The sequence below is a fragment of the Chinchilla lanigera genome, unplaced genomic scaffold (genome assembly GCF_000276665.1).
Source record: "Chinchilla lanigera isolate Chin_1 unplaced genomic scaffold, ChiLan1.0 scaffold00009, whole genome shotgun sequence".
Taxonomy (NCBI): Eukaryota; Metazoa; Chordata; class Mammalia; order Rodentia; family Chinchillidae; genus Chinchilla; species Chinchilla lanigera.
The window spans coordinates 4,999,220-5,024,785 of record NW_004955410.1 but is presented as its reverse complement, the minus strand read 5'-3'; the positions used below and the strand labels follow the sequence as shown (position 1 = coordinate 5,024,785).

At 38.8% G+C, this 25,566-nt stretch overlaps 1 protein-coding gene across 5 annotated transcripts in view; it reads left to right on the top strand.

Moving 5' to 3' along the window:
* Positions 1 to 21,066, top strand: part of Cd36 (CD36 molecule (thrombospondin receptor)) — a 117,184-nt gene extending 96,118 nt beyond the window's left edge. For all 5 annotated transcript variants that reach the window (XM_005377199.2, XM_013510592.1, XM_005377200.2 and 2 more), the window contains 12 exons: positions 3,745 to 3,905; positions 7,450 to 7,597; positions 8,011 to 8,190; positions 9,301 to 9,392; positions 11,520 to 11,566; positions 14,300 to 14,369; positions 15,307 to 15,494; positions 16,211 to 16,329; positions 17,252 to 17,325; positions 17,843 to 17,897; positions 18,590 to 18,754; positions 20,151 to 21,066. In XM_005377199.2, coding sequence (XP_005377256.1) covers positions 3,745 to 3,905; positions 7,450 to 7,597; positions 8,011 to 8,190; positions 9,301 to 9,392; positions 11,520 to 11,566; positions 14,300 to 14,369; positions 15,307 to 15,494; positions 16,211 to 16,329; positions 17,252 to 17,325; positions 17,843 to 17,897; positions 18,590 to 18,754 — 1,299 coding nt within the window. In that variant the 3' untranslated portion in view covers positions 20,151 to 21,066. The remainder of the gene's footprint in view (positions 1 to 3,744; positions 3,906 to 7,449; positions 7,598 to 8,010; positions 8,191 to 9,300; positions 9,393 to 11,519; positions 11,567 to 14,299; positions 14,370 to 15,306; positions 15,495 to 16,210; positions 16,330 to 17,251; positions 17,326 to 17,842; positions 17,898 to 18,589; positions 18,755 to 20,150) is intronic.
* Positions 21,067 to 25,566: the final 4,500 nt, after the last annotated feature.

Here is a 25,566-nt window from a genome sequence, read left to right as displayed (position 1 = left end):
ATACATATATACACAAATAGCAAGTATATGTAGATTTCTTCTTCCACCCCAACTTAATATCAATATTGTTTACCTTTCATGCCAGATTAAATAGCTCCCATTTTTCAGTTCTTTCACAAATTCTTAGGGGCTAGCTTCTGGAGTCTCTAAAACACGTTAAAGCTTACTATTCCAAAATTTTAGCAAATTTTATTCTGTGTTTTGATTGTGGATGTTAATTCCAAACTAGTGCTGTTTATTAACCCAGCACAAGTATCACGACTTCCTTCCTTTTGGTCAGCCCACATGATGTGTACATGTCAGAGAATTTCTCTACACTGTGGAGAACTTGTTCCATTCAGAACTAGTTCTGAAGCATATTTTATATTAGTGGAGGACAGGTATTTTTCAGTATGTCTCTGTTTTTAAAGATGTTTATTTTAATGGAGCAGCAATAAATATAAAAGTAATTAGATAGCCAGAGAAAAGTGTCACAGGACGCTGCATGAATTATTGGCACATGATGGGTTAGACAGTGAGTACTATAAGCCAAGCAATGAAAGCAATATGTACAGGGCCAGGGGAATATTACAGTCCTCCCTCTACAGAAAGGTTAGGGCTTGCATAATACTAGTCAGTAACATTTACGGAGTGTCCACTATGTTGATACTGCTCCAAGTAGTCCCATTTATTAACGCTCATACAGATTTAAACCATACAAAAAAGTTAATACTCAATGTGATTTAACTTTCAAAAATATAAAGTTCATATGATTCAAACTAAAATGATTCTATGGATAAAGAAACAGACAGGAAGAAATTAAGTAAACTGCACATTTTACATGGTTATGAAGTGACCAAACTGCAGCTGGAGCAAATAGCGTCCAGTCTCTCTGTCCACCTCCCCTCCCGGTGCCGAGAAGGAAGTCACGGGCTCCCACGCACAGCTGAACTCCGCGGAGCCCAGTTCTGTCTCTTGGTACTGGGCGCCGTTCTGGCGAAAGGACGCAGAAGCTTTCGTCTTTGTGCTCTGCTTTCTCTACACAGGCATACACGAGGGGGATGTTAATGATTGCCCTAAATGATGCCGGTTAAGCAGAAGAGAAACTGTTTTTCATTCAACAGTGATAGTCAAGAAGATATTGCTGTCCCAAACAGCTGATTTCAAATTGGCATGGGAGAATAGGAATTTCAAGGTCAGCATCTTTCAACCCAGCTAGAGAGAGCAGCGTGTGAGTTAGCAGGCTGGAACCCCGCCCTTACCGGAGCTAGACGGTCGGTACACTCAGTGTCTGGGGCAAATACTGATTTACATGTTAACCGAGTGAGGGAATCTTAGATTATACTGCTTTTTCTGTGTACGTAATTATCAGCTTTGTACTTCAAATTTAGTGGAAGATTTGCAAAATTGGCTAACAGTCCAATTTAATTTAAAATGAGGCTCTTTGAAATTCACAAAGGACATACATTATTTTTCTCCTTTAAAATTACATCTTACAGGCATTGAATATTGGTATTCAAGGAGTAGCAAAGCAGTTCTCTACCACACATTAGCATCAGAAGAATTGCATTCTTTTGCTTAATTCAGTATTTTTGTCTTTGACTACATCATGAAATTATAGATAGTATATAAGAGTGGAGGAAAAATACCTGATTTTTTTTTTTTTTATTCTCTGCTGCACAAGTATCAAATAGCATTGAATCAGACACTTGTTTTAAATGGATCCATTTTCTACACCAAAATGTTAGATGGTCTAACTCTAAACACTTGCTTAGTTCCTGCATTTGTTTCCACTTTTCAAGTTTCAATTTTCCATTAAAACTCAAGCAAGAAATCAAGTGATTTATAGCTGTTAAAAGAAAAAGGGATGATACACTTAGGATGTCGTCTGGGATTTGGACGGACATACTGGAGACTTAGAGGTGTGTTCTCTTCGGTCAGACTCATTCTATCCCAAACTCTTCTCCATTCTGTGAGAAATTATTGGAGACTAAGCTAAAATATGTACTTTGAGGGACACAAGATAAATAAGACTGCATCAGGCCTCAGCATTTTATAGGGTGTGAAGAATTTTTTTCTTTCACAGAGACCTTAAAAGTAGAGGAGTTAATACAGTTGACATTGCCTATGCAGTTAACTGCAATATTCATACTTCTACTGTTAGAAGAAAATTCATAATTTAGGCAACTTTTGTCTCAATATTGGGGCTTATTAGTGTGGATATAAGCATTTTGGGGAGCAAATGAAAGGTTTTTAAGGACAAGTTGTTGTAAAAGCAGTAAAAACTGGTACATCACTGTAACAGTTCCCAGTACAAGTGGATTGCAACAGCACAGGATATTGCAATTGAAGTTTAACTGCATGCCCAGTCATTCTCCAAGGAATTCTGTGCATTATGCAATATAACATCCTGGGGACACAAATCTTAATATGACTTCTACCAACTAAGTGCAGTTGGTAACAGAGAAAAGAGTTGAAACACCAGTAATGGCATGATGTACTAGAGAATGAATTTAAGCATCAGAGGATTTGGGGTTTTAATCGTTATGCTCCCACCCTTGGGTTCCCATGGTGGGCTGGCTACATGGCTACTCCCTCTCGGTGTGCTCTAACAAAAAATGTGACAGTGTTCTCTGTCCCTTCCTGAAACCATGATTCCACGAATTGGCTCTTCCTGGTGAAGGAACAAAAATAGGTCAGATTGTTCCTGTATTTGTGGGTTTGTTTAGTCTTATTTTCTGTGCGGTAGCTTTCTTTTTCCGCTTGCATGTTAGGTAAGTTAAGAGCTCTTGAGCCTGGTGAGTCTTCCCAAGGTGCTTAAATAGAAATACTACCACCTAAAAATCTCCTTTGTTTACTCTCATTGCTATGGCAATGCGGACATCTTGCTCAGAGAGGGAAAGGCCAGGAAAGAACCCGGGAGAGCATCTATGGTAACTGCTTCACCTTACCGATAATGAAATGGACCCGGGGGGTTTGTGACTTTGCACTTGGTCCCAAAGCTCCTGAAGCAAGGGACCAGGTTGCTAATATAGGGTTTTAAATGCTCACATTGGTATACTTTCCACTTGTCTATTTTCAGGGCAAAGACCATTTACAATTTTTAATGGAGCCACACACAGTGGTTTCCTTATCATGTCTTCTCTTAAAAGTAGCAAGCAAATGATAATGCATTGGTTGCAATTTCTGGAGATATGGAGTAATGGGTTTCTGAAATAACAATATGGAAACTATTCATCAGGAATGCAAAGAATCCTGTGCTTTTCACCTATAGGATTTATTTTCTTTATTTAATGAATGAGAAGTCGTCATTCCCCAAGTTGCCCAACTTCTGAAGAAAAGAAAAAAATCAATGCTATGAGATTTTTCTCTTTTCTGTTTTTGCGTCATCACCATAGCTACTTAGGGATGGCAGATTTGACCTGGTAAGAACTTCTGTAACAACTGTGACAAAATTTGATTAATGAACCCTATGACTGACTACTGCAACACTGCCTGGGCATTGCTTCAAAGCTTGCCCTAAGCTCAACAGCCCTGGCTCACCCTGTACACTCATTCTCTTCCTGAGAGGTTAACCCGAAGAAATTGCCATAAGGTTTTGGAAACGTTCCTTCTCTAAGTGTGTGGCCAGCAGCAAGTGTTCTTACGAGCCAGACTCTTAGGACTGCTCGCTTTCTTCCACCTAAGTGAAGATGGTAAACAAACCCTCAGCAGTGCCTGTCGGTACCACAAAGAAATAACTCAAACTTGTTTTCTCTTTCATAGGAAGTCGTCCTTGAGAACGGTACGATCGCTTTTCAAAATTGGGTCAAAACAGGCACAGACGTTTACAGACAGTTTTGGATCTTCGATGTGCAGAATCCAGATGAAGTGGCGATGAACAGCAGCAACATAAAGGTTAAGCAGAGAGGTCCATACACGTACAGGTGAGTGCCCCCCGCAGGCGGGGTGCATCGCTCCCCGTGTGTTTCTGAGATGACTTCTGCCTGGCTGATACATCTACCTATTGACATGTACTCATTTCCCTGCCATTTATGTACCCTGAAGTATTGTTTTCTACCGGCATGAGATCCTCACCTCAGAATTTAATAACTGTCTTCATAAATGGAAATATATGTAAATTACCCAAACATCTATAATGTATAGATTTTATGATGACTTCAGCAACATCTCCTAACTTCCCTAGTTTAAGAAATTATGGTGTTTCTGTTCAACGCTTGTGGCTGTAGTCTCAAAACCACTGAAATATGCACACTGAACAGGAGGCCATGTGTACAGGTACTAAAGATCTGCAAGGTAAATTCGTGTCTTCTCTCAGGGCTTGTCAGCGTGTGGCTCCCAGGTCCATAGCCTGAGCACCCACAGGAGACTTGGTGGATTCACCCAGTGAGACCCCATCCCATCCCATCCCCAGTGGGCCTGAGACCCTCCAGTTGGGGCCCAGGAATGGATTTTGAAACCCTCTGGGTGATTCTGATATGCTCTCACTTTTGAGAACCACAGCACCAACCTGATTCAATTTAAATATAATTCCTGCTAGGGACTGATAGTGAAAGAAATTTTCAGGTCATAAAAGGGAGTTGGGTTTATGTAGTAGTTTCATTCTTAATGTATTCTCTTATGCTGAGATTAATTGCGCTGTGTACTTTTATCCTACATCTCCTCATGGTGCAACACATCTGAATAGAATCTCAGAGTGTAAGTAGGGGAAATGGCTGAGCAGAGACTTTCACTTTGTAAATAAAAATCACATTGACAGACCTAAAGGGACTTGTCTGTGTTCACACAGATGTAGAAATGGGTAGCTCTTAAGAGTGTTGAATACATTTTCTATTTAAATTGTAGACTCCTTGTCAACCACAGAAGTATTTAATGTGGAAACTGAGGTGCTAAAAGCACTACTGTAACCAAAGTTGAGGAATATTTGCTCATGCATATGAAAACATCATTAATCCTGTGTATCAGATATGTGATTTTCCTCTCAAGGATAATGCCATAGTCAAATAACAGAATTTCATATTTGTATTTTTTTATAATTCACTGTTGCAGGTTTTTGTTCTTGTGTAATTGTGCAAATTGCCATCTTTTCTAAATGTTTTTAGATTAATAGTGGACCCACAAATTATATTGAGATGATAGTTGTTAGAGGGCAGTGTCTCCACTATAATGGGATGGATAAGCTGACAAAGGTGCCAGGGCCATCTTGTCTTACCCATGTCCCCGAGCTGGCTGTCTCTAGTCTAGTGTTGAAGACTTGATTTTCATTGTTAGCGGGAAAAATTGTTACTTTGTACAACACTTTCCCCCCATGGTCTTATAGATCTTGCATTATTCCCAGGAGCCTGTATGAATCTCTCATTCCACAAGAATGTTCTAGCTATGCTGGGCACCTAAGAAAATCTGGGACTCATAGAACACCCAACTAAAGCCTAAGCATAAAAGTTTTACACAATTACAACCTGAATAAAATGAATAAATGTGAGGAATGAGAATAATTACTAGATTTGAGAACATCATATTTTCTGCTTTTTGGTTGAGGTTTTTTCCAGTTTTAATAAGGATATTATTTGGATATGGGGAAACATGAATATAGTATTGAATGTAATTCTCCCCTGATAGGTGACAGTTACTAAAAATTTTATTATTAGAATATTATTAGTCCTTAACCTTTCTCCTCCAGAGACAAAGGTATGAGTTTAATTCCCTTACTTGCTTACAGAAGCAATCGGGGAGAGTAGGAGAAAAAATTTACAGTTAAATTTTATATACAATAAACTCTTTTGTAACAGTTTTAAAGGCATCCCTAATTAACTGAATCCTCTTGTCTCATGGTACCAATACAATGACATCTTTTCTGTTTGCCTGGATGCCTTAGATAATGGAGGATGCTTATCTTTTGGAATCAGTTGCTGAGGGCTCACCCATACCCTACCTGCAGCATCTCCATGAGCACTGTCATTCCTTTAGAATACTTCAGGTCCAGTGTAAACCATTTTAAAAGACATCTTTGCTTTGGCCAGAATTAAAGAATTATTGGTCAACATTTAGAACTGAGTCTTTCTCTTGACCTTATTAACCAACAGTTTAGTAAACTTCCAAATTTTGAAACAAACAAAAAATTGTCCTTGTGAAAATTACATTCTAAAGACCAAGCTTGCTTTTACGTATTTTCTCTTAGTGAGTGCCATCTACTGGTATAATCTTGTAGGTGTAATTTTAAAAAGTGAAATTGGATCATAATTTTTACTCTTCTTTCATTTATCATGCATATATAAATGTTCTTAAAAGTACAGTGGTTTGATTTGAAATGTTAAAAACATACTTTAAAGTAGCTACATAAGAGAAAAGAACATATCTGTCTTTTGTGTTTCATGCGTTTATTTCTTTATATCTACTTTACTCATAGAATAAAAAGTTTGCTGCAAGTTTATTAAAAAGTAAATATACTTTCAGCATGATTCTGAGCCTTTTTTGAAGTAATGTGAAACATTAATTTATTCAAAAAGAAATAAGCAGCTACAACTCACTATGTATCAAGTACTGTGTTGGGAATATAAAATGCTCATAATCCCTTGCTGTAGGAATTCACGTTTCCATATATATTTAAAAATCTAGTTTATTAATTTTGGCCTGGTGCTGTTTTAGTTATCTGTTCAGATGTTCAAATATATGACAGTGAAATGAGCCATGTAAAGCTTGAGCTCAGTGGCTCCCTTTATTTGCTAACTGCTTTTCCAAGTCATCATCCCTCCCCACATTCCCTCAAAGAATTTGGTACTTTGCATCCTGGCGTTGCTAAAGGCAGAACTAGCATCCAGAATATGCGTGTATGTATTCAAAAGGCCGTGCTGGATGGCCTATGTGCTTGGAGAGTTCTGGTTAAGAAAAGATACTCGGTCCTGCCCCACCTCCCTCCGCCCTCGGGACCGAGGGTGCCGTGTGCCTGTGGATCCCATCATGTTCCAGATTTGGTTCTGTCAGTGCCTTCATTGCCCATCATGCTGTTTACTCCGTCTCTACCATGCACACTCAAGCATGTGCATTTCCTCCACTGGGTCACATTCTTTTGTAGATGCTATTCCCGCCCTCCCTAAGTGAACTTGTGCTTGGTATCTAGACCGCCGATGTGCACCTGCTACCAGAATGAATCTCTCCGCTCACCCCTCTGTGACCACCCCAGGCACTGAGTTGTCTGGTCTCTTTTCCAATGACTGTGTAAACAAAGGTTCCCTATGAACCCCTCTGGCCTTCTCTCCCAGCTTCTTGTTCGCCAGCTGAGGAAACCTGCTGATGAATTTGCTGGAGACCCTGCCGGGCTAATGTACCATCTCAGCCCCATTCTTAGCATCATTCTGACATGTTCTACACATTCAAATCGTATGACTGACCGACTGAGTGAATGGATGGCATTTGAGATCAAACGTTCACATGCGACAGCTTTTCTGAAGTTTGTTATCTTCGTTTGTTCAGAGTTCGCTACCTGCCCAAGGAGAACGTGATGCAGGACCCCACCAACCACACAGTCTCTTTTGTGCAGCCCAACGAAGCCATCTTTGTGCCGTCCATGTCCGTTGGGATGGAGAACGACACATTCACAGTCCTCAACCTGGCCGTGGCAGTGAGTAGGAGGACAACAAAGCTTTGTTTCTAAATACTGCAGAACTCACCTGCCCAGTTCTGCCAGATTTATTATTACATTAGTTATATTGCAATTCTTATAAAAATATCTCCCACATTGTTTGGAACGGGGTTAGTCATGTGGAACAATGAGAGAATCGTATCAATCACAAAGTTGCTTTCTGCGCATCTTAATGATCCAGAGGACAGGAAATCTGGCCGTGGCTGGCAACCAGACAGATGTCACTATCCAGCATTATACTGTTCAGACTTGTATTCTAGGTGTGATCTGGGAACAGGGTTAAAACGTCAGTTCCAAAGTCCTTTATTAAACCAAATTCTTGTGCTTTGTGCACTCGTTCTTGTTAAAATCAGATGCTGTTGTGGTGCCTTAAACAACCCTTTCTCCCATAGGCTGCACCTCATGTCTACTCAAGCCCCTTCCTCCATTCGGTGTTCAATTCACTCATCAAAAAGTCAAAGTCTTCTATGTTCCAAACCAGAACTCTGAAGGAACTGCTGTGGGGCTACAAGGATCCATTCTTGAGTTTGGTACCAGCCTCTGTTGCTACCACCGTTGGTGTGTTTTATCCAGTGAGTATCTGGCATGAATGCCTGCATTATTATATTTTAATTAGATAAACCCAGTGCCAATGGCAGGCATATTTTTATAATTTAGAGTATAAGCCGTATTTCTGATCTGAGATTATATATCCCCCAAATTTTGAAGTCTCTAGCTTATATCATTGCAGTTTTCCTAGTGGGAAAAAAATACCTAATTAGTTTAAATTACTATAATTTTAATTTAAAACAATCATATTTCTACTCTTAAAATATACAGTGTCTAAAATGAGATTGCCACTCTTTAAATCTCTGAATACTATTCTCAATCATGATTTCCCTTTTCACAAGGTGTTTAATCCTATCATTTCACCTCCTCTGTGTCTCTTGCAATTTATGTAAGAAGTTTGCACATTTCAATGGGCCAGTCAGCCAGCCATATTTTAACAAAGTTTGAGATCAAGAGCTTGTAGTGGTTCACCAGGGGTGTGAAATGCCGGTTGGCAAGCCAAGGAGAAAATGAGAGCCGGATAATAGCCTGGCTATAGCTCCATGGTTTGAATTAACAATGGGGAGAACTGATTGCTGACTTGCAACTTTATGTGGTACTATGTGCACGTTAGTTATAATTTCTAGTTCTTTACTCTTACTTTTAGAGGGTGCTTAGAGGTCAAGGTCACACATCAATTAAATATTAACATTGAAAGCCTCAAGGGATAAGAGATGCGATTATTTGAATGCTTCTCTTGGCTGTGTCTTTCATTTTGCATTGCCTACTTTCTTAGTGTCCACCTATTAAAGATCCCAATGCTTAGAAAACCTCTAGGAATCTGTCTTCACTCTCACAGGTTTGTCCCATGTGCTGTCACCTTGACGTAATGGGGATGGTGACCCCAGTAACGTCACTGGTTCATTAGGATTATGTTGGATTTTGGGTCAGTTCAGCCTTAATGTTTCATTTCTTACTTTCCCTCAGCATCTAAAACTCATTTCTAGACAATTTTTATATTTTATCCTTTAAAAAACTGAAAATCCTGTACTTAAAAATTCTTAATACATTATATATTTCAAGTGATATATAATTATGAATGAGTTTGTCACAACTTGGAAAATGACTTACTCTATAATTTTTTGTCTTTCCAGTATAACAATACTGTAGATGGAGTTTATAAAGTTTTCAATGGAAAAGACAACATAAGCAAAGTGGCCATAATTGACACTTACAAAGACAAAAAGTAAGTATCCAGGTAAATTGTGCCCTTGAGTTGCTCTAGGCAGGGTAGTATTTAAAAGCTCTTAAGGCTCAGGCACCTACCTCTGGGACAGAGATGGAGAAGATCAGGCTGGGACACCGCTGCTCTGCCTGATCTCAGTCCCTCTGCCCTGAGATCTGCAAGTTGAGGCCAGCGCTCAGCCTGCACGGCTGAGCAGGGGCCCTGGTTAGGCTTTCGTTTGCCTTCAGCTGTGGGTTCCCTTCACAGAGAAATGACAAGGACTGTTTACATCTTGTTGCACAGCTAGCAGGATAGTGGACTCACCTCATTCATGAAAGTGAGAAGGATTGGATAATGCCACCTTGGAAGTGTTGAAAGAACAAAATAATTTCATAAAGCCATTCTTGTCTGGCCATCTGATGGAGTCATAACTTAGGAATGCATAAGGAGAAAGAACAGTAATAAAGATAAGGGGAGAAGTCCTTGTCCTTTTGACCAGTTTTGTCCCGACAAAGACGAAAGAGATCAAAACTGAAAGAGATGAAATGTTTTTATTAATACAACTATTGCCTCAAACTGAGTCCCTAATAATGCCATTCAACAGTTAAATACTTGCTACATGTTCCTTCTGAAGAATTCATGAAGATCTTATAGAAAAGTTGAGGCAGGAAAGCAAACACTGCTTGGTGTTTATTTTGAGGGAAATCACATCACTATATAAAAGGATGAAGGCCATTGCAGTATTATAATAGTGGAATAGTTTGAGGACAGCTGTTAAAAGTTTCTCATTCGATTAAGAATTATGTGTCACTTTATAACAAGATTGATTTGACTCCTTTTGACAGTACTGAGCAAGACTACCAGCTCTGCATAAGGATGATGTAAAATCTTGTGTTATCTCATTAGATAATGTTAGGAGTAAGAAACAGTTTTTATCACTAAAAAAGTCTGGAGATGCAGGGAAATTATTACTGCTGTTTATCACTTGCATATACAAGGTGTGATCACAAAGTACAGTGAATATTTACATTTCTAAAAAATGTATTATAATAAGACACATTGGCATGGACCCTCTCAACCAATTACCTCTCATTTTAAACACACTTATCCATCGCTCTTGCCACTTTCTGAAGCAGTTCTGGAATCCTCTTTCGTAAGTGTCTTTAGTTGCGCTGTCCTGGCTGCCTTGATGTCCTGAAATGTTTGCAAACATTTCCCTTGCGTGGACATTTTGACTCTGGGGAAGTCAGAAGTCACATGGCACCCGATTCTGGGAATAAGCTGAGTGAGGGCACATGGTAACATTCGAGCCTGCCTTTCCATTGCATGGTAGTTGGCAGAAGCATTCAGTGTATTTATCATAAACATATCAGGACTTGCAGAACTGCTGCAGAAGGTGGTAACCACAATGGGATAAAGATGACTGAAGCGAGGAAGAGTGTTGTGAGGGGGAATTAATGGCCATGTGTCCTTTACTGTGATAATTCTTAAAATTCTAAATATTAAGCACATATTGGATCATACAATGAGATGTATGTTTGTAGAGGGAATGAATGTGTGCATTTGTTTAGATACTAAAGCATAAACTAATAAACTCTGTCCTTTAGTGCCTGTCCATGCAAAAGTTAAGTGGGCAGAAATTGAAAATTGAAGTTACATGTTTTGGATTCTCTGGACCTAATCACCTTCTCTTTCATTCTGCCTGTCTCTCCTGTCCATCTCCTCATACTGAGGTCAGGCCAGTACCCCGCTGAATACTCTCCTATTCAGTATGAACACTCAACAGCCAGGAATCATTGTTCTCACTGGAAAAAAGTTCTCCAAGTAGAGATCCACGTTTCTGATAAATGTTTCTCAATTTCTTCTTTTAGAACCCTGTCTATCCCAACTTTTTTTGTGATAAAATTATCACTCAATAGTTTTTATTTTATGACTTGGTCATTTAATGGTATCAGGTACTTAATGTATTGCAGTAAGACAAAAGGTTGAAAGAAAATATAGGTGGATGAATTAGAACATTTTTTAAGCTTAGCATTTGTCATGTCTAATCATCATTATGAGAGCAGAAGCAATGAATCACAATAGGAAAAGTAATGTGAGAAAGGTGCTTTTGAAATGAAAATATTTGTTCATCTTTTTATTCCTTAGGAATCTCGGCTTCTGGAAGAGCTATTGTGACATGATTAATGGTACAGGTAAGACGTTCTGTAATAATAATCACAGTGAAGCAATGCACCTTTTTCCACAAAACCAGAGCTTGTGGCATTTGGAAGACTGAGGTTATGTGTTTGATTTGTTTTGTTTTTTTGTTTTGGTTTTTCTCCGGTACCGGGAACCTAACTCACGACCTTGTGCTTGCCAGGCAGGCGCTTTGCCACTGAGCTAAATCCCCAGCCCTGAGGTTATGTGTTTGAGTCTTAAACTGCCACAAAATTGTCTCTGTTTTTGTGTGAGCTTAGTAAATGTCTCCATGATATGATAGGATTCCTCAAGCTTAACTGTAAAGGATTAGCTCTTACTGAATTGAGGAAACCTTTGCTTTGTAATAACTGTAATGGACTACCATCTTGGTTACAGAGATAAGGGGTTAACAAAAATAAGGAAACTAAGTAGTCAAATCTTTTGAATACTATATAAGTAACTTAGAATTGAAAAATCAACAAAGTTACAAAAAGAAACACTTCTAAGTGAGATTCAAAGCTGAGAAAGCCTTGGTGAGATTGCATAGCAGAACCATCCATCTATGTTAGACAAGTCACCAAAATGAGACAAGAAAGAAAAGAATGCTTACCAAGGTGAGATGTCTAATAACCATGAAAAGTATGTGAGAGCAAGAGCATTCTGAAGTATAACTGGGGGAAATGAACTAACATCTTTTATGTAGTGTTATGGTTAGATCTGGCATACTATTTTTCTTGAAGAAAAGTACATATCTATTAGCTTAAGAATTAAGATTTTGAAAAGCAGTGAGAATCAAATACCATGAGGTCATTAAAATCAAAGATGAGCTTTCAACACCTTGAAGCACAAGCCTAATGTTTACGAAGTAGGAGACGGAATACGCTATACAAAAACGATATAATGAAGATGAATAAAGTTAAATAACAGGAAGCACAGGTGATGTTTACTGTTCCTCAGGCATGATTGATTTGTTTTGTGTTTAGTTTTATTACTGTCTTTTAGGGGGAAAAAAATCTAGTAAAAACACCATTGGGTTTATTCTGTAGGGTTTTGAACCATGAAAGTAATGCTGTCTATGAGAATTTCTGCAAATTGTCAAGTGCCTTGCCATTACAAACATGGTTATGTGAGATTTAGTCCTCAGAGACAAAGACAAATGCATTGTAAATAGTACAGAATTCTTTGTGAGCTGAAGAAAAAACATCATTAAACTGTTGTGCCCAAAGTTAAGTAAATAGATTCGACAAAGGAGACAAAGATTAAGAGGTTTACTAGTGAAACACTGAATACCTGAATACCAGACATGAAGTTAAACTATGTATGAGGAAATTACACAAAACAGTTCGGAACAGAGGCAGCTGGGTGGTAGCAAAAGGAATGCTCCCTGTGAGATTCGCTTGGTAACAGGTCCAGGAAAAAGTCTAATGAAACAAGAAGATTCAATTTTGTTAAAGTACATTTTCAAAAACTGTACAAAGATGTAAAATGAAACTATTAGTGCACGTTTAGAGTGTATCTTCTGTAAAAAAAAAAAGCTTAAGATATTATCAATGATCTTAAGTCATTGATCATGGTGATTGTTGGTTGTGATCAGGACATAGTTGTATTTCCAGTGCTGTTTTTTTACAATGATTTTAAATGCATTTTCCTTTAGATGCTAAGGAGGAGGTACCCATTTAGGGGGCAATATGGGGCATTTAAGCTCAACTTTAATATTCAGCTCCCTCAGTGCCAGGATCAAATGGTGATCACCAGACCCTTGTAACTCTGTTGTCACAAAATTCGCAAGTGAGCAAATCAAGGACGACAGAGACACAGAATTAAAGGAAAACTCACAGAAAGAAAATGTGGAAAGCATTTGAAAGACAGGCCTTACTGTTTTAAAGAAATGCATTCCGGGGCGGCTCATTTGGGGATGGTTGTGAGAAGTGTGCGGAAGCCTTATCCAGTTATTTCTGCACTTCGGCACGGGCTGTTGATTATAACTGCACCAGAAATTCCATAACTCCCCTTTCAATTATATGGGTATGTTTCCAAAGACTTTACAGGAAATTCTATTTAGTGAGAGGAAATACATGGGTTTTAAAATGGTTTTAAAAATAGTATGCAGCCATTAGTGAGGGTGGATGAATCACCGTTAAAATAAAACTGTTGATATTTTAGCAGTTATGAATTAGCATCATGGTAAGAGAGTGCCTTTCACTAATGGGTGGGCTACTTTCACAACACGTAACCACAGCACTAACATCTGATTGTACCACTTTTCATTTCATACCAATGACTGTTGTATGTGGATTTGTTGAACATGATACCATCTATTTGGTTTTTTTTTTTTTTGGTACTGGGAATTGAACTCAGGACCTTGCATTTGCCAAGCAAGCACTTGTGCCGCTGAGCTACATCCTCGGCCCTGGACGTGACAGCATCTAGCCCCATGTGGTGTATGATGCACTCACTTGAAAATTGGCCAGCATGATCCAATTGTGCTATGTGTGAACAAACGCACTGAAGTTTAAATATGTAAAACAGCTTACTGTGATTGATTTCATGCTAAAGTGGTAGTGTTTTGGATATACTGAGTTACATATATCTACTTCTTTGAAATGACTGTAATAGTAGGTAATTTTTAGGTTATTTATTTGGTGGTTCGTATTGCATTTCTATTCGCTAAGCTGCAATAGAGCTCCAGATGCTTCCAGCATGCGTATTACATTTAATTCCGTACAAATGGCTTGATTTTTAAACAGATGCGGCCTCCTTTCCACCTTTCGTTGAGAAGTCTCGAATATTGCGATTCTTCTCCTCTGACATTTGCAGGTAAGGCAGTGACACCGGTGTAATAACTCTGATAGAATAAAGACCAGGAAACCCTGATGTAATTGTGTTATCTGAGAAAAATAAACTATATTTAGGAAATGTTTTTCTCACTTTCTTCCAAGTAAATGCATCAATATGGTAATGCAGAATGTTGAACTCTTTTCAAAACGCCCTTCATGTTTCAACTTTTTATAACACAAACCATTTTCCTTGCCATTCCTAAGGGCAGCTTTTCATTTCTTTTCATAAATGCTGAGGGTACTCACAGTCATTGCTAGATGGGATGCCCCACCTTACTGACCACACCCAGAGAAGACAGCACCTGACTCAGACCTGTCCTAAGACTGTGGCATCTTTCTACACTGCTGGGCCCCGCTACTCCCGGAGCACACACTCCTACTTTTGAAGCCTACCCCTAAAGACAGATTGTGGGGAAACGTTTAATTTCTCTGAATCTTTTATCTGCAAAACTGATAACGTTGTGAAGTAATACTGCTCTTATCTGGAGATGAAAGCAAACATGTTCTGAGGTTGGGCACGGTATCCAGGTCCTGCTCACACTTGGTGAATGGTGAAGGGGGATAAATACACGGCACATATACACACGCCCAGGCTCCCAGCCAGCTGGGGACCTCTCTCCACTGAGAAATTCTGAAAGATAATCTTTTTCATTTAAACTGTGTACAAGTAAAGAATTTGATGTAAGTCACAAATATTTAATTTATAAGGGAAATGAACTGGAATAAGGATCTTCGGTATAAATACTCCAGGATAGGGCACAAGGAAAACTTGTCCTCAAAGGTTTCTAAGAACGAAAGTAAGAATATTTCATACTCAGATATTGAGTTCTGGCAAATCTTAAAATTTTACAAAAACTTTTTTCTTAAGAACTAGATAAACATGTAAAATTTTAAAATTTTCCTTTCTGCCTATTTAGGTCAATTTATGCTATTTTTGGATCTGAGGTTGACCTGAAAGGAATCCCTGTGTACAGATTTGTTCTTCCAGCCAAGGCCTTTGCAGCTCCATCTGAAAATCCAGAAAATGAATGTTTCTGCACAGAAAGAATTGTTTCAAGAAATTGTACATCATACGGTGTGCTAGACATTAGCAGTTGCAAAGACGGTATGTAAGGATGGGCACTATCGTGGTTTATGACATAGTCTGAAATGGTCCTTAACATGTAACCTGTACCCAGCATCTCTTTCTACCCAAAACTTAAAATTAAAGCAATAATGGCTGAGCATTTATGGCAGGGAATGTTGGCGCTGGTTTTAAAGGGCTTTTGAGGCCTCCCTTGCATTCAGTGTTGGGAAGCAGAACACTGGGCATGCTAAGTAATTCACATACCGTTGTTCTAGCTTTCTTTTTGGCAACAAAAAAGTGGCAAGTAAAAGTGTTTTCAGTATATCTCTGCAGCAGGAATTGTCACATGCACACAGCTCAGTCCTTCTGATTTTACTAATATTCATTCTTCTCTAATGGGTGTGCATGAAAAAGGATGAGAATACTTATAAGTATCAGTCCATAGGCATGTATTGCCAGAAATATGAATGGATGGATCAATGAACATATGTATATATGTATGTATACATGTATTTAAAGCTGCCCATAGTAGCTAAGCTTTGCATATTAGAAATAACACCTAAACAATGAATGGCAGACATCAACTGACTTGTTTAGTAGGATTTTATATTTCGTTTGCACATTAGGAACCTGCTAGAAATATTCAAAATCAACTCTGCTTTAATTTAATATAATGTTTAAGGAAATATTTCTTGAGTGATATGTAAAAGACAAAGATGACTTAGTTCCAATTGCCTCTGAAAACTTGTTTTCAGGAAAACCTGTGTATATTTCACTTCCTCATTTTCTACATGCAAGCCCTGATATTTCAGAACCAATTGAAGGTTTAAGCCCCAATGAAGAAGAACACAAGACATACCTGGATGTTGAGCCCGTAAGCAAATATTTTTGATTTGCCCTTGTACTCTTTAAACAAATTTAAACTAATTTTGTCATACTTATTGATCATATCTCAGTGAAAATTATGTTGCTTTCTTATTGTGGTGTATAAATGTCAAGAAAATTCAATTTTAGTTGAAGCACATCGAACTTCCTAAGCTTTTAAAATGAGCCATTGATGTGCAATCTAATGATGCAAATGAGCCTAATTGGCTTGCAATGATATGTATATATTACTATTGCTTGTATTGCACTTAACTACAGGTATTTTCATGAGAGGATCTTTATATGCCATTAGGAATTGAAAGTTTTATGAGTATTCATAAATTTGGGGCAAAATCTAGTGTATTCAGTGTCCAGAAAATTATAACAATTGCTGCAATACAGCAGCGTCAATCCTTATTCTCTTTTTCAAAACTTAGTGGAGGTCTCTGCACACAGCTCCAAGGCATCACGCTTGCCTAGCATATCTGAGGCTCTTGGTTCAATCCCCACAGCCATAAAAAGTTAAATTCTAGAACTTAGCATCATGTTTCTTTCTTTAAAATAATAAGCAGCAGCATTCTAAGAAGACTAACATGGATTCTAACTAAACATTTCATCACACACAGTTTAGGAATTTAAGTAGCTCCATTTTGTTACTGCTACTGTTACTGATTTTTTCTCAAATTCATTTCATGTAAACATCACAATTTGACTCTTCATGTTACATTGACGAAGGACATTGTGTGTCTAGACATGTAGACATAGAAAGTGATTAAATATCAGTGTGTAAAATTTGACAGGTTCAATTTGGACAAGCTTCCAATGGTCCTTTCAGGTTAATTCTTAGTAACTTCTCTGCTGACATAGAAAAAGTGAGTTTTGAATATTGTTAAAAAATATTGGTAACTCTTTTAGTTTGTTCTCTATTTTAGATAACTGGATTCACTTTACAATTTGCAAAACGGCTACAGGTCAACATACTGGTCAAGCCAGCACCAAGGATTGAGTGAGTCTCTTTTACAACATTTATCCTGTTCTAATTTTTATTTTCTTCTAAAAATGTAAGTCTAAGAAGGTGAAGAGAATATCAAATGTCACCTTCTCATCTTGTCACTGCACAGTGCCTGTTAAATGCTCATGATAATTGAGAGTCCTGTCTAATATTTACTAAAATGGCACATTTATTTCATATCTTGGAATGCTTTTAATTCACTTTTATTGTGGTCCTATTTTACTAGACATCCCATTCTTCCTACTGCAGTAGTATTTAGGTCATATTTTACTATTCTCAGCAGAACTTGTTGAAAAAAATGTGTGTCTAGAAAAAGTAAATCCAATTAAAAATCTGAGAAAGATTTAGGAGTGAAAAGTCTGAGAAAAACATTAAATTTTAAGTATTTACTAGAGAACAAAATCAAAAGCAACTATTTTCTGAAAACTTATTTACCCTAATTACTAAAATGTTAAATATTTATGAATATATTGGTATACATTTTCATAATTATTTTCAATACTTATTACAGTGCATTAAAGAACCTGCAGAAGAATTATATTGTGCCCATTCTGTGGCTTAATGAGGTTAGTATTTTAATTTTTCAAAAAGATCAACTATTACATAAAAGTTGTAATGTTTCAAAATCATATGTATATTTAGTATTTGTGTGCATTTCCATTGCTCATAGAGGAGCCTACATATTATTGATTATATCTATTTGAGAAAATCAAAGAGAAATATTTGTTTTCTGAATTTCTTTTTGAAAGAAAAAAGCACTTAAAATTACATTAAAATGTGTCTATTACGTAGACTTCTTGTCATTGTTTTAGGAAAGAGACATGCATATAACAGCAAGAAAATTATCAAAACTCTCTGAGTGGACTAGTGCTAATAAAATCAGCAATGCTTACAAAGATCTACTTAGGTGAGGTGTAGGCAGCCTAGCTCACTGCCTGATGTGCTTGTTTTCATGTAAACCACTGTGCTGATCAGTGTGGAATGGAAAAGTGCAGCACGTACAGCTGTGGAGCAAGTGGAACTGTCCACTTCTGTCATTGTCCTCTCAATGGGCAACATTTGGACAGTGGTGAAATATTTCGGAGACCTTAGTATGGCATTTGGCATGTTTCCACTGAAATGCAGAAAAGGTTGAACAGGGTTCTCTTTGGGACACAGAGCACGAACATGGGCACAGATGTTAAAGATAACCTAGAGGGTTTCAACGTTTTGTTTCACTCACCTACCTGAGTAATTCTCATTTTTAACTTGATTACAGACTGGTACTATTGGCGATAAGAAAGCAGAAATGTTCCGGAAGCAAGTGACTGGGAAAGTAAAAATGCTTGGCCTGGTGGAAATCGCCTTACTCAGTGTCGGGATTGTGATGTTTCTCGGCTTCATGATTTCTTACTGTGCATGCAGAACGAAGAGTCTGAAATGAGTAAGTGTGCTCAGCAGCACATACTGCGTAGCTAATGTTAGTGTTTCCTTAATCTTACGAAGTTACACATTACGTTACATGCTGGCCTATACATATCTCTGGGCACATCTAGCCAATTATTTATTAATGAGTACTCCAATACTTGAGGTTCTTAATATAAATTTAGACACAAATGAAGGCTGAGTGAGTACATAAGTTCTGAAATATTAAACAGATTACTAAACTGCATCTCTAATTCCAGCAGGAATGAGCAGAATGATTTTGAGCCCTGTTTAACTAGCACAAAGATACTTGTCTTGTTCATTGCATGCTTATTTAGGTCTAATTATAAAAAATCAAAAAAAGTAAGCTGGGCGTGATGGTGCACACGTGTAATTCCAGCACTAGGGAGGCTGAGGCAGGAGGATCATTGTGAGTTTGAGGCCAGTCTGGGCCACAACGTGAGCTCATGGCCAGCCTGCACTACACAGCAAGATCCTGTCTCAAAAAGACATAAAGTAGATTGTTTTTCACTGACTAAAGACTTATGTAAAATTAAATATTGTGGAGATTTAAGTAGACTGAGGGAAAGCAAAGGAATTTTCAAAATGCAGTAAAAGATGGAGATCAATATGAAATGTACATTTGAGTAGGCATGGAAGTGAATTAAGATAATATTAATGTAAACAGGAAGGCTGCACGTAGATGCACTGGCAGCATCTTATCCAAAGCCAGTGTGGCCCCTCCACGTCCTGTGTCCAGTGATGTGCGAAGTCTCATCATCACTTAAGGAAGTGTCAGATGGTTCTCACCCAGACATGGCTACAGGAGCTGGCAGTTGCTGGACTGTCTTTGTTAAATACATATTAGTTTTGCTATTTATTGTTACAAGGAAAATTGTTACCTCTATAAACTGCTTCTTTACCAATTGTCTGACTTACTAAAATTAGAGTTACTAGTTTTGAATACTCCAGAAGTTATATATCTAGGAACATTCTGTGAGTAACTGACAAAAGTAAGGAGCTAGATGCACAGGATGGAATTCTGTAGAAGATGGTAAACCAAAGTGGGCTTTTTATCCACTGTATCTCAGACTGCATCAGTGGTCCTTCCGAATATGGACAGGCGTCCCTCTGCATGGAAGGTGGTCTTAGGGTGCAGGGTGCTTCTCCAGTGCAAACTTCCTCAGCTCCCCTTGTCTGGTTATCTGCTGTTCTGAAGAGTCAGGAAGCAGCCTGTTGTTGTGTCCTTGTGTCTTGAAATGGAACATGTCTTATGGGTAGTATTCATCCTGGAACTTTCCTTAAGAAATTGGGCTGCATAATGGAAATCTCGTATCTTGGATATATGGTATTCAATTTCTATCTTATTACTCCACTGCTTCCTGTTAAGTAATAACAGTCCTTCTATTTTACAGGTCGTCAACGAGTCTACATGTATGTACCAGCTATGTCAAGACCTTTGGTAGTATTGATCTACGATGTGGAGATTTAATATGCTTTATTTTTACAAAACACATCCTTTCTTTTAGTTAAAGAAATGGTGGCGCTCTATCTATATATTTTGTACTAAGCTACAGCACATTTTAAAAGGATTAAGATGCCATTAAAGTCTATACTTTGGACAAAAACCAACACTTCCTACAGTTGAGCTGCTTTCAGTTTCTAGCATGAACCAATTGTTCTTTGGTTCAGATTCATGGATTTGTTCCCTGGTGCTGAACTCAGCACAGGAGTGGACATTCTGGAAGGACTCCTGCTCCCCTCGGCAGAAGGCAACCGTGTCATACCTGGACTGCCCTGACTGATTGCCACCAACAGACCTCAGGACCGTCACTGCATCACCTTACATAAGCACCAGATATTGAGATGTTCAGTAATGGAAGATACATGATAGGCTCTGAGCCACTCGTTATGCATTATTCTGGTTTCTTTCTTGATTGAGCCCTTCGTACAGCAACAGTAGATAACGTAACCACATTTTACGTCATGACCATGGTCTTGTATCTTTCATCACTCATGCAAATGGACATCATCTTTTAGTCAGCTTCGGCTCTTCATATTGTAAAGGCTTTCTTATTTTCCATGGTTTTTAGCTCTTCTGGAAGTCTAAGTCAACTTGGTCTTTCTGCTCAGTTCCAACCTATACGTGGCAACCTCAGAATGCAGATATAGTATTAAGAGATGTTAATGTTGATAAAGGAATTATTGTATGGGCTATCACAAAGAGTAGAATGTGCATCAAAACGTTCTTGTTGTAATATTTCTTGCTTTTGTAGTCACTTTGGAAGGACTGTTTTCAACCATTAAAATGTTGCTTCCTAAAATTCTAAAGCTGTGTCCAATTTCTTTTGCATTACAAAGCATCAACCCTGGTTTTCTCCTTTCCAGTATATTATCTGAAATTGTGTTTCCTTCTGAATTCCATTATAAGCCTTACTTCTAGGCTATTTTGTAAGCCAATTGAGGGAAGAGCAAAAATCAAACAAGACATTTGGCTTCATCTTGTACACAGTGATGAGACTCAGGTTGTTTCTCACTGGGGACAAAATAATGGGTTTTTCTGCTCTCTTCAGCAGTGAGGGAGTAGCGGTCCAAAAAAGTGATGGAAAAGGGGACTTTGGATACAGAAAAAATGAACAGTAGCTCACCTGTTTAGATTTTATAAAGATAAACTAGCCTCCTTATACAAATTGTCAGAGTAAATGTTGAAAATTCCCATTGAAATTAAGAGACCACCTCTTTGAAAGGATCTCTGAAAACACTCAAAATATAGTTTGTGCTTTTTAATTGGAAGAGGGAAGACTTCAGTATGAGATACTGACTTGAAAGATGAGTGTGTAAACGTCTCCCTTCGTAGTTCAAGTCTATTCTCTTTGCACTGAGATATTTGTAGGTAACTTGATCTAAAAAGCATAAAGGACATTTTAAAATATCTTAACAAATGGAAAAAATGAGCTATATGGATTTGAAACTGTTGAAAAGAATTGGGCTCTTATTTGCATACACCTACTCCCTAAGATGAACATAAACTTTACATACGCAAACTTGTCCTGATGAAAAAGAAAAGGATTCAAGAAGCCCATCTCCACCTCGCTTGAGCTTTGCATATCCAATCCTGACTCAGCTCTTGCTTCATATCAATATTCACTTGGTGCCCTGCAGCACTGGAGGAAAGATTGACTTGTGTCTTTAGTATTGTTTAAATACATACCTTTCCTATTCCTTGACATTCTTCCAAATTTCCTTCCTCAAATTCTATAAAATGTGCATAAGAGGGAAGATAATCTGTACAGAAATGTAGGGAGATTATATCAAAGTGTCCAGTAGGAGAAATACTTCTTTAAAGAAGGTATTTTCACATGAGAACCACAGGTTTGAGGGAGAGGGTGGAGCGCGATGGTGAGGAAGGACACCTCTAGGAATCAGTCCTCTGCAGAAACATCACAAGCAAGAACACCCACAAGACACCTTCAGAATCACTCAGGAATCCAGGTCAGAAATTTTAAAGGCCAGGTGCAGGAAAGGCAGAAGGCAGGTTGCTCTGGGAGAGTAGGAAGAACTGTTGTCTATCACCCCAAACACCCCTCCCACGTGGGCAGCACAGCACAGAGAAACGCTGGCCACTTGGAGGTGGACCAAGCATGGGGCTGTGCTTTACACCCTAGCAGCAGGTGTACTAGAATGAAAAGCCACACTGGGCAGACAGCACCACTGTGACTCAGGGCTATCCCACACAGAACTGCCTGGCCCAGGAGAGGCGCCAGGCCCCTGCAAGGGGGACTGAGCATCTAGCCTGCAGCTCTACTTGCAGACTATCATGACCATACTCAAAGACAGAGGAGCTTGAGACATGACCCAGCCCCATGCTGCCCCTGCCTCAATGGCCACCTGATGCCAGCAAGGTGCATAGGTAGTGCTGGCCCTAGGCACCACCATCGCCAGAGGTGCTTGATGCAGGGACCACACCAGATGGCATGCCAGAGTCTCAGGACAGGCTGACCTCAGAAGGGTATTCCCAGAAAATCCTGACAACAAAGACAGCAAGAAGTATCTGCTCCACATATGCAAACATGGATGCTCACCCACAAGGGTCAAAACTAACCAGGAACTGTGACAGTGCCAGAGACAGAGTGAGCAATGAGGAGAAAAGGAGATGCGTAGGCCGTCTGGCAATTCCGAATACCTGCTTTGGAAAGCTCAGAGGACTTCCAAACAACAGAGACACTGAAAGAGATGAGGAAACAATGTATGAACAGATTGAAAATTTAACACATTCAATGCACAACAAAGATCTCAGAGCTGAAAATACCAGAACATATAAAAAATGCGAGTAGAGAGTATAAACGGCAGATCTGACCAAACAGGAAAAAAATAGAAAAACACGACAATGTGTTACTCAAAAATGCAATATTCCTTTGTAATCTAGGGCTTCTGCTCCATCTAGTCAACCAATTGTGGATCAAAAATATTTAGGAAAAATGCATTTGAACTGAATATGTGCAGATATTTTTATTCCCTAAACACTATGCCTCTTTACCTATCATTTATATTAGGTATTACAAACAATCTAGACATAATAGCAAGGTATAAGGAAGATTTCACATGTTATAAGCAGATGTTGTATCATATTCTATAAGGACTAGAAAATCTGCAGATTTGGTACCTGGGAGTTAGCACCCCTGGACTGAAGCCCAGGACTGGAAGGATTCACAGCTGAATTCCAACACACGTTTAAAGAACTAATGCCAAGTGATTCAGTCCTTTTTAAATCTTCAACACTCTCAGAGAGAAGGGAACACTGCCAAACTCATTTTATGGGGCCAGCACTAGCCGGATAGCAAAACCAGAAAAGGACACAGCAACAAAATCTATATGCAAATATTCCTGGTTAATGTAGGTGTGAAAATCTTCAACAAATCACTAGTGATCTTGATCCAACAGTGAATTAATGCGTCCTTCACCGTGACCAAATGGCACCAGTCTCAGGCATGCAAGGGTGACTAAAATAAATCACAGAGCATTAAGGGAGGTGCAGCAGGTTAAAAACACAAAACTGTAGGACCATCTCACTGGATGAACAGGTAGAATTTGATGAAATTCAATTATCTTTTCATGAGCAAACTTTTCAATTAAGCAGATAAGGAACATTTTTCAACATAATAAAGGGAAACAAGAATATACTCAAAAGACTTTTTAGTGGGAAAAAGCTGAAAAATTTCTTCTAAGAGCCAAAAATACCAATGCCTTCCTTTTAATATAGTGCTGGACATTCTGTCTAGAGGAATTAGTCAAAGAAAGAAAAATACATCTGTTATGGCTTGTACGCAGAGGTTTCCCGAAGCTTCAGGCACTCAGAGGGGCTTTGGGGAACGATGTTGCATCACAGATGAGTGATACAATGGACCGCATGAGTCCCCTCATGGTTTTATTCCTTAGCTGATGTAGGCAGGTGAACCCTGTTGAGAAGCAGTGGCTCAGGCCGTGTAGAATATTCCTCGCCATCTCTTGAGCCGCCATTAGCCAGCTGCCTGCCGTGCCATGGACTGTTTCTTCTCTGCAATGCCCCTGTGCCTTGCTGCCCTTCCTGGGAGCCAGCGGACTATGGACTGAAACCTCTAAAATCCATAAGCCAGAATAAACCTTTGCTCCTTTAAGTGGTGGGTGTTAGGTATTTTGTCTCAGCAATAAGAACACAACTAAGACAGCATCCGAGTTAGAAACAAAGTTAAATTATCCTTCTTTGTAGATAACAGGACCTCAGAAAGAGAAAACCCAAAAATGTCCCCCCAAAAACTTATTAGAGCTGATAAATTTGGTTAATTTGTAGGATATAAAATCAACACGTAAAAATGACTTGCAAGTCTATTTATTAACAGCAAACTACCTGAAAAAGAGGTTTCACTTCCTGAAAAAGGAAGTGTTTAAAAAAATCCCATTTATACAATAGGAATGGAGGTACATGCCTATAATCTCAGCACCCTGGGAGGCTAACGCAGGAGGATTACAAGTGTGAGATCTGCCTGGGTAACTCAGTGATTGAATTGCCCAGCCTCAAGATAAAAAGTAAAAGGGCTGAGGATGTAGCTCAGTGCTAAGGCCCTGGACTCAACCCCCCATACCACAAAAAATAACCAAATACGTGAGAGATTTGTAAACTCAGAACTACGAAATATCTCTGAAGGAATGCAAGGAAGATGCAAATAGAGGGAACGCTAGCTCGTGTTCATGGATTGGAAGAATTATCATGGCTTAAGGTCCACGCTATTCAAACTGATCTACACACTCAACAGAATTCAAACTATCAGTGACATTCTTCACAGGAATATGAAAGGAATTCCTGAAATCTATATAGAAATATAAAATAGCCAAAGTAACCTAAAGCCAAAAGAAAGCTGTGGCGGCATAGTACCTGGTTTCAACGAGTGCTAAAAGCTGTGCTAGACAAAGCAGGCTTGGCACCGGCATGAAAATAGACGCAGCAGCCAGTGGACAGAATAGAGAGCCGAGAAATGAACCCGCACACCCAGAGCCAGCTCGGTTTTTACTGTCCCGCCAAGAGTGATATTGAGAGCGCTGGAGAGCCACTTTCAGAATAAAATGAGACCCTTACTTCACACCTCGCATGATGCATAAGACTTAAATGCAAAACCTGGTGTCTTGGTTACTTTTTTCTCGCTGCTGGGACAAAATACCTGACGACCAAAATTAAGGAAGGAAAGGTTTATTTCGCTTACAGTTTGTGGAGGTTTCAATCCGTACTAGGCATGATTATAAGGCAGAGTGGCATGTGGCAGAGGGCTGCATCCCAGGGTGGCAGCACAGCTAAGTGAC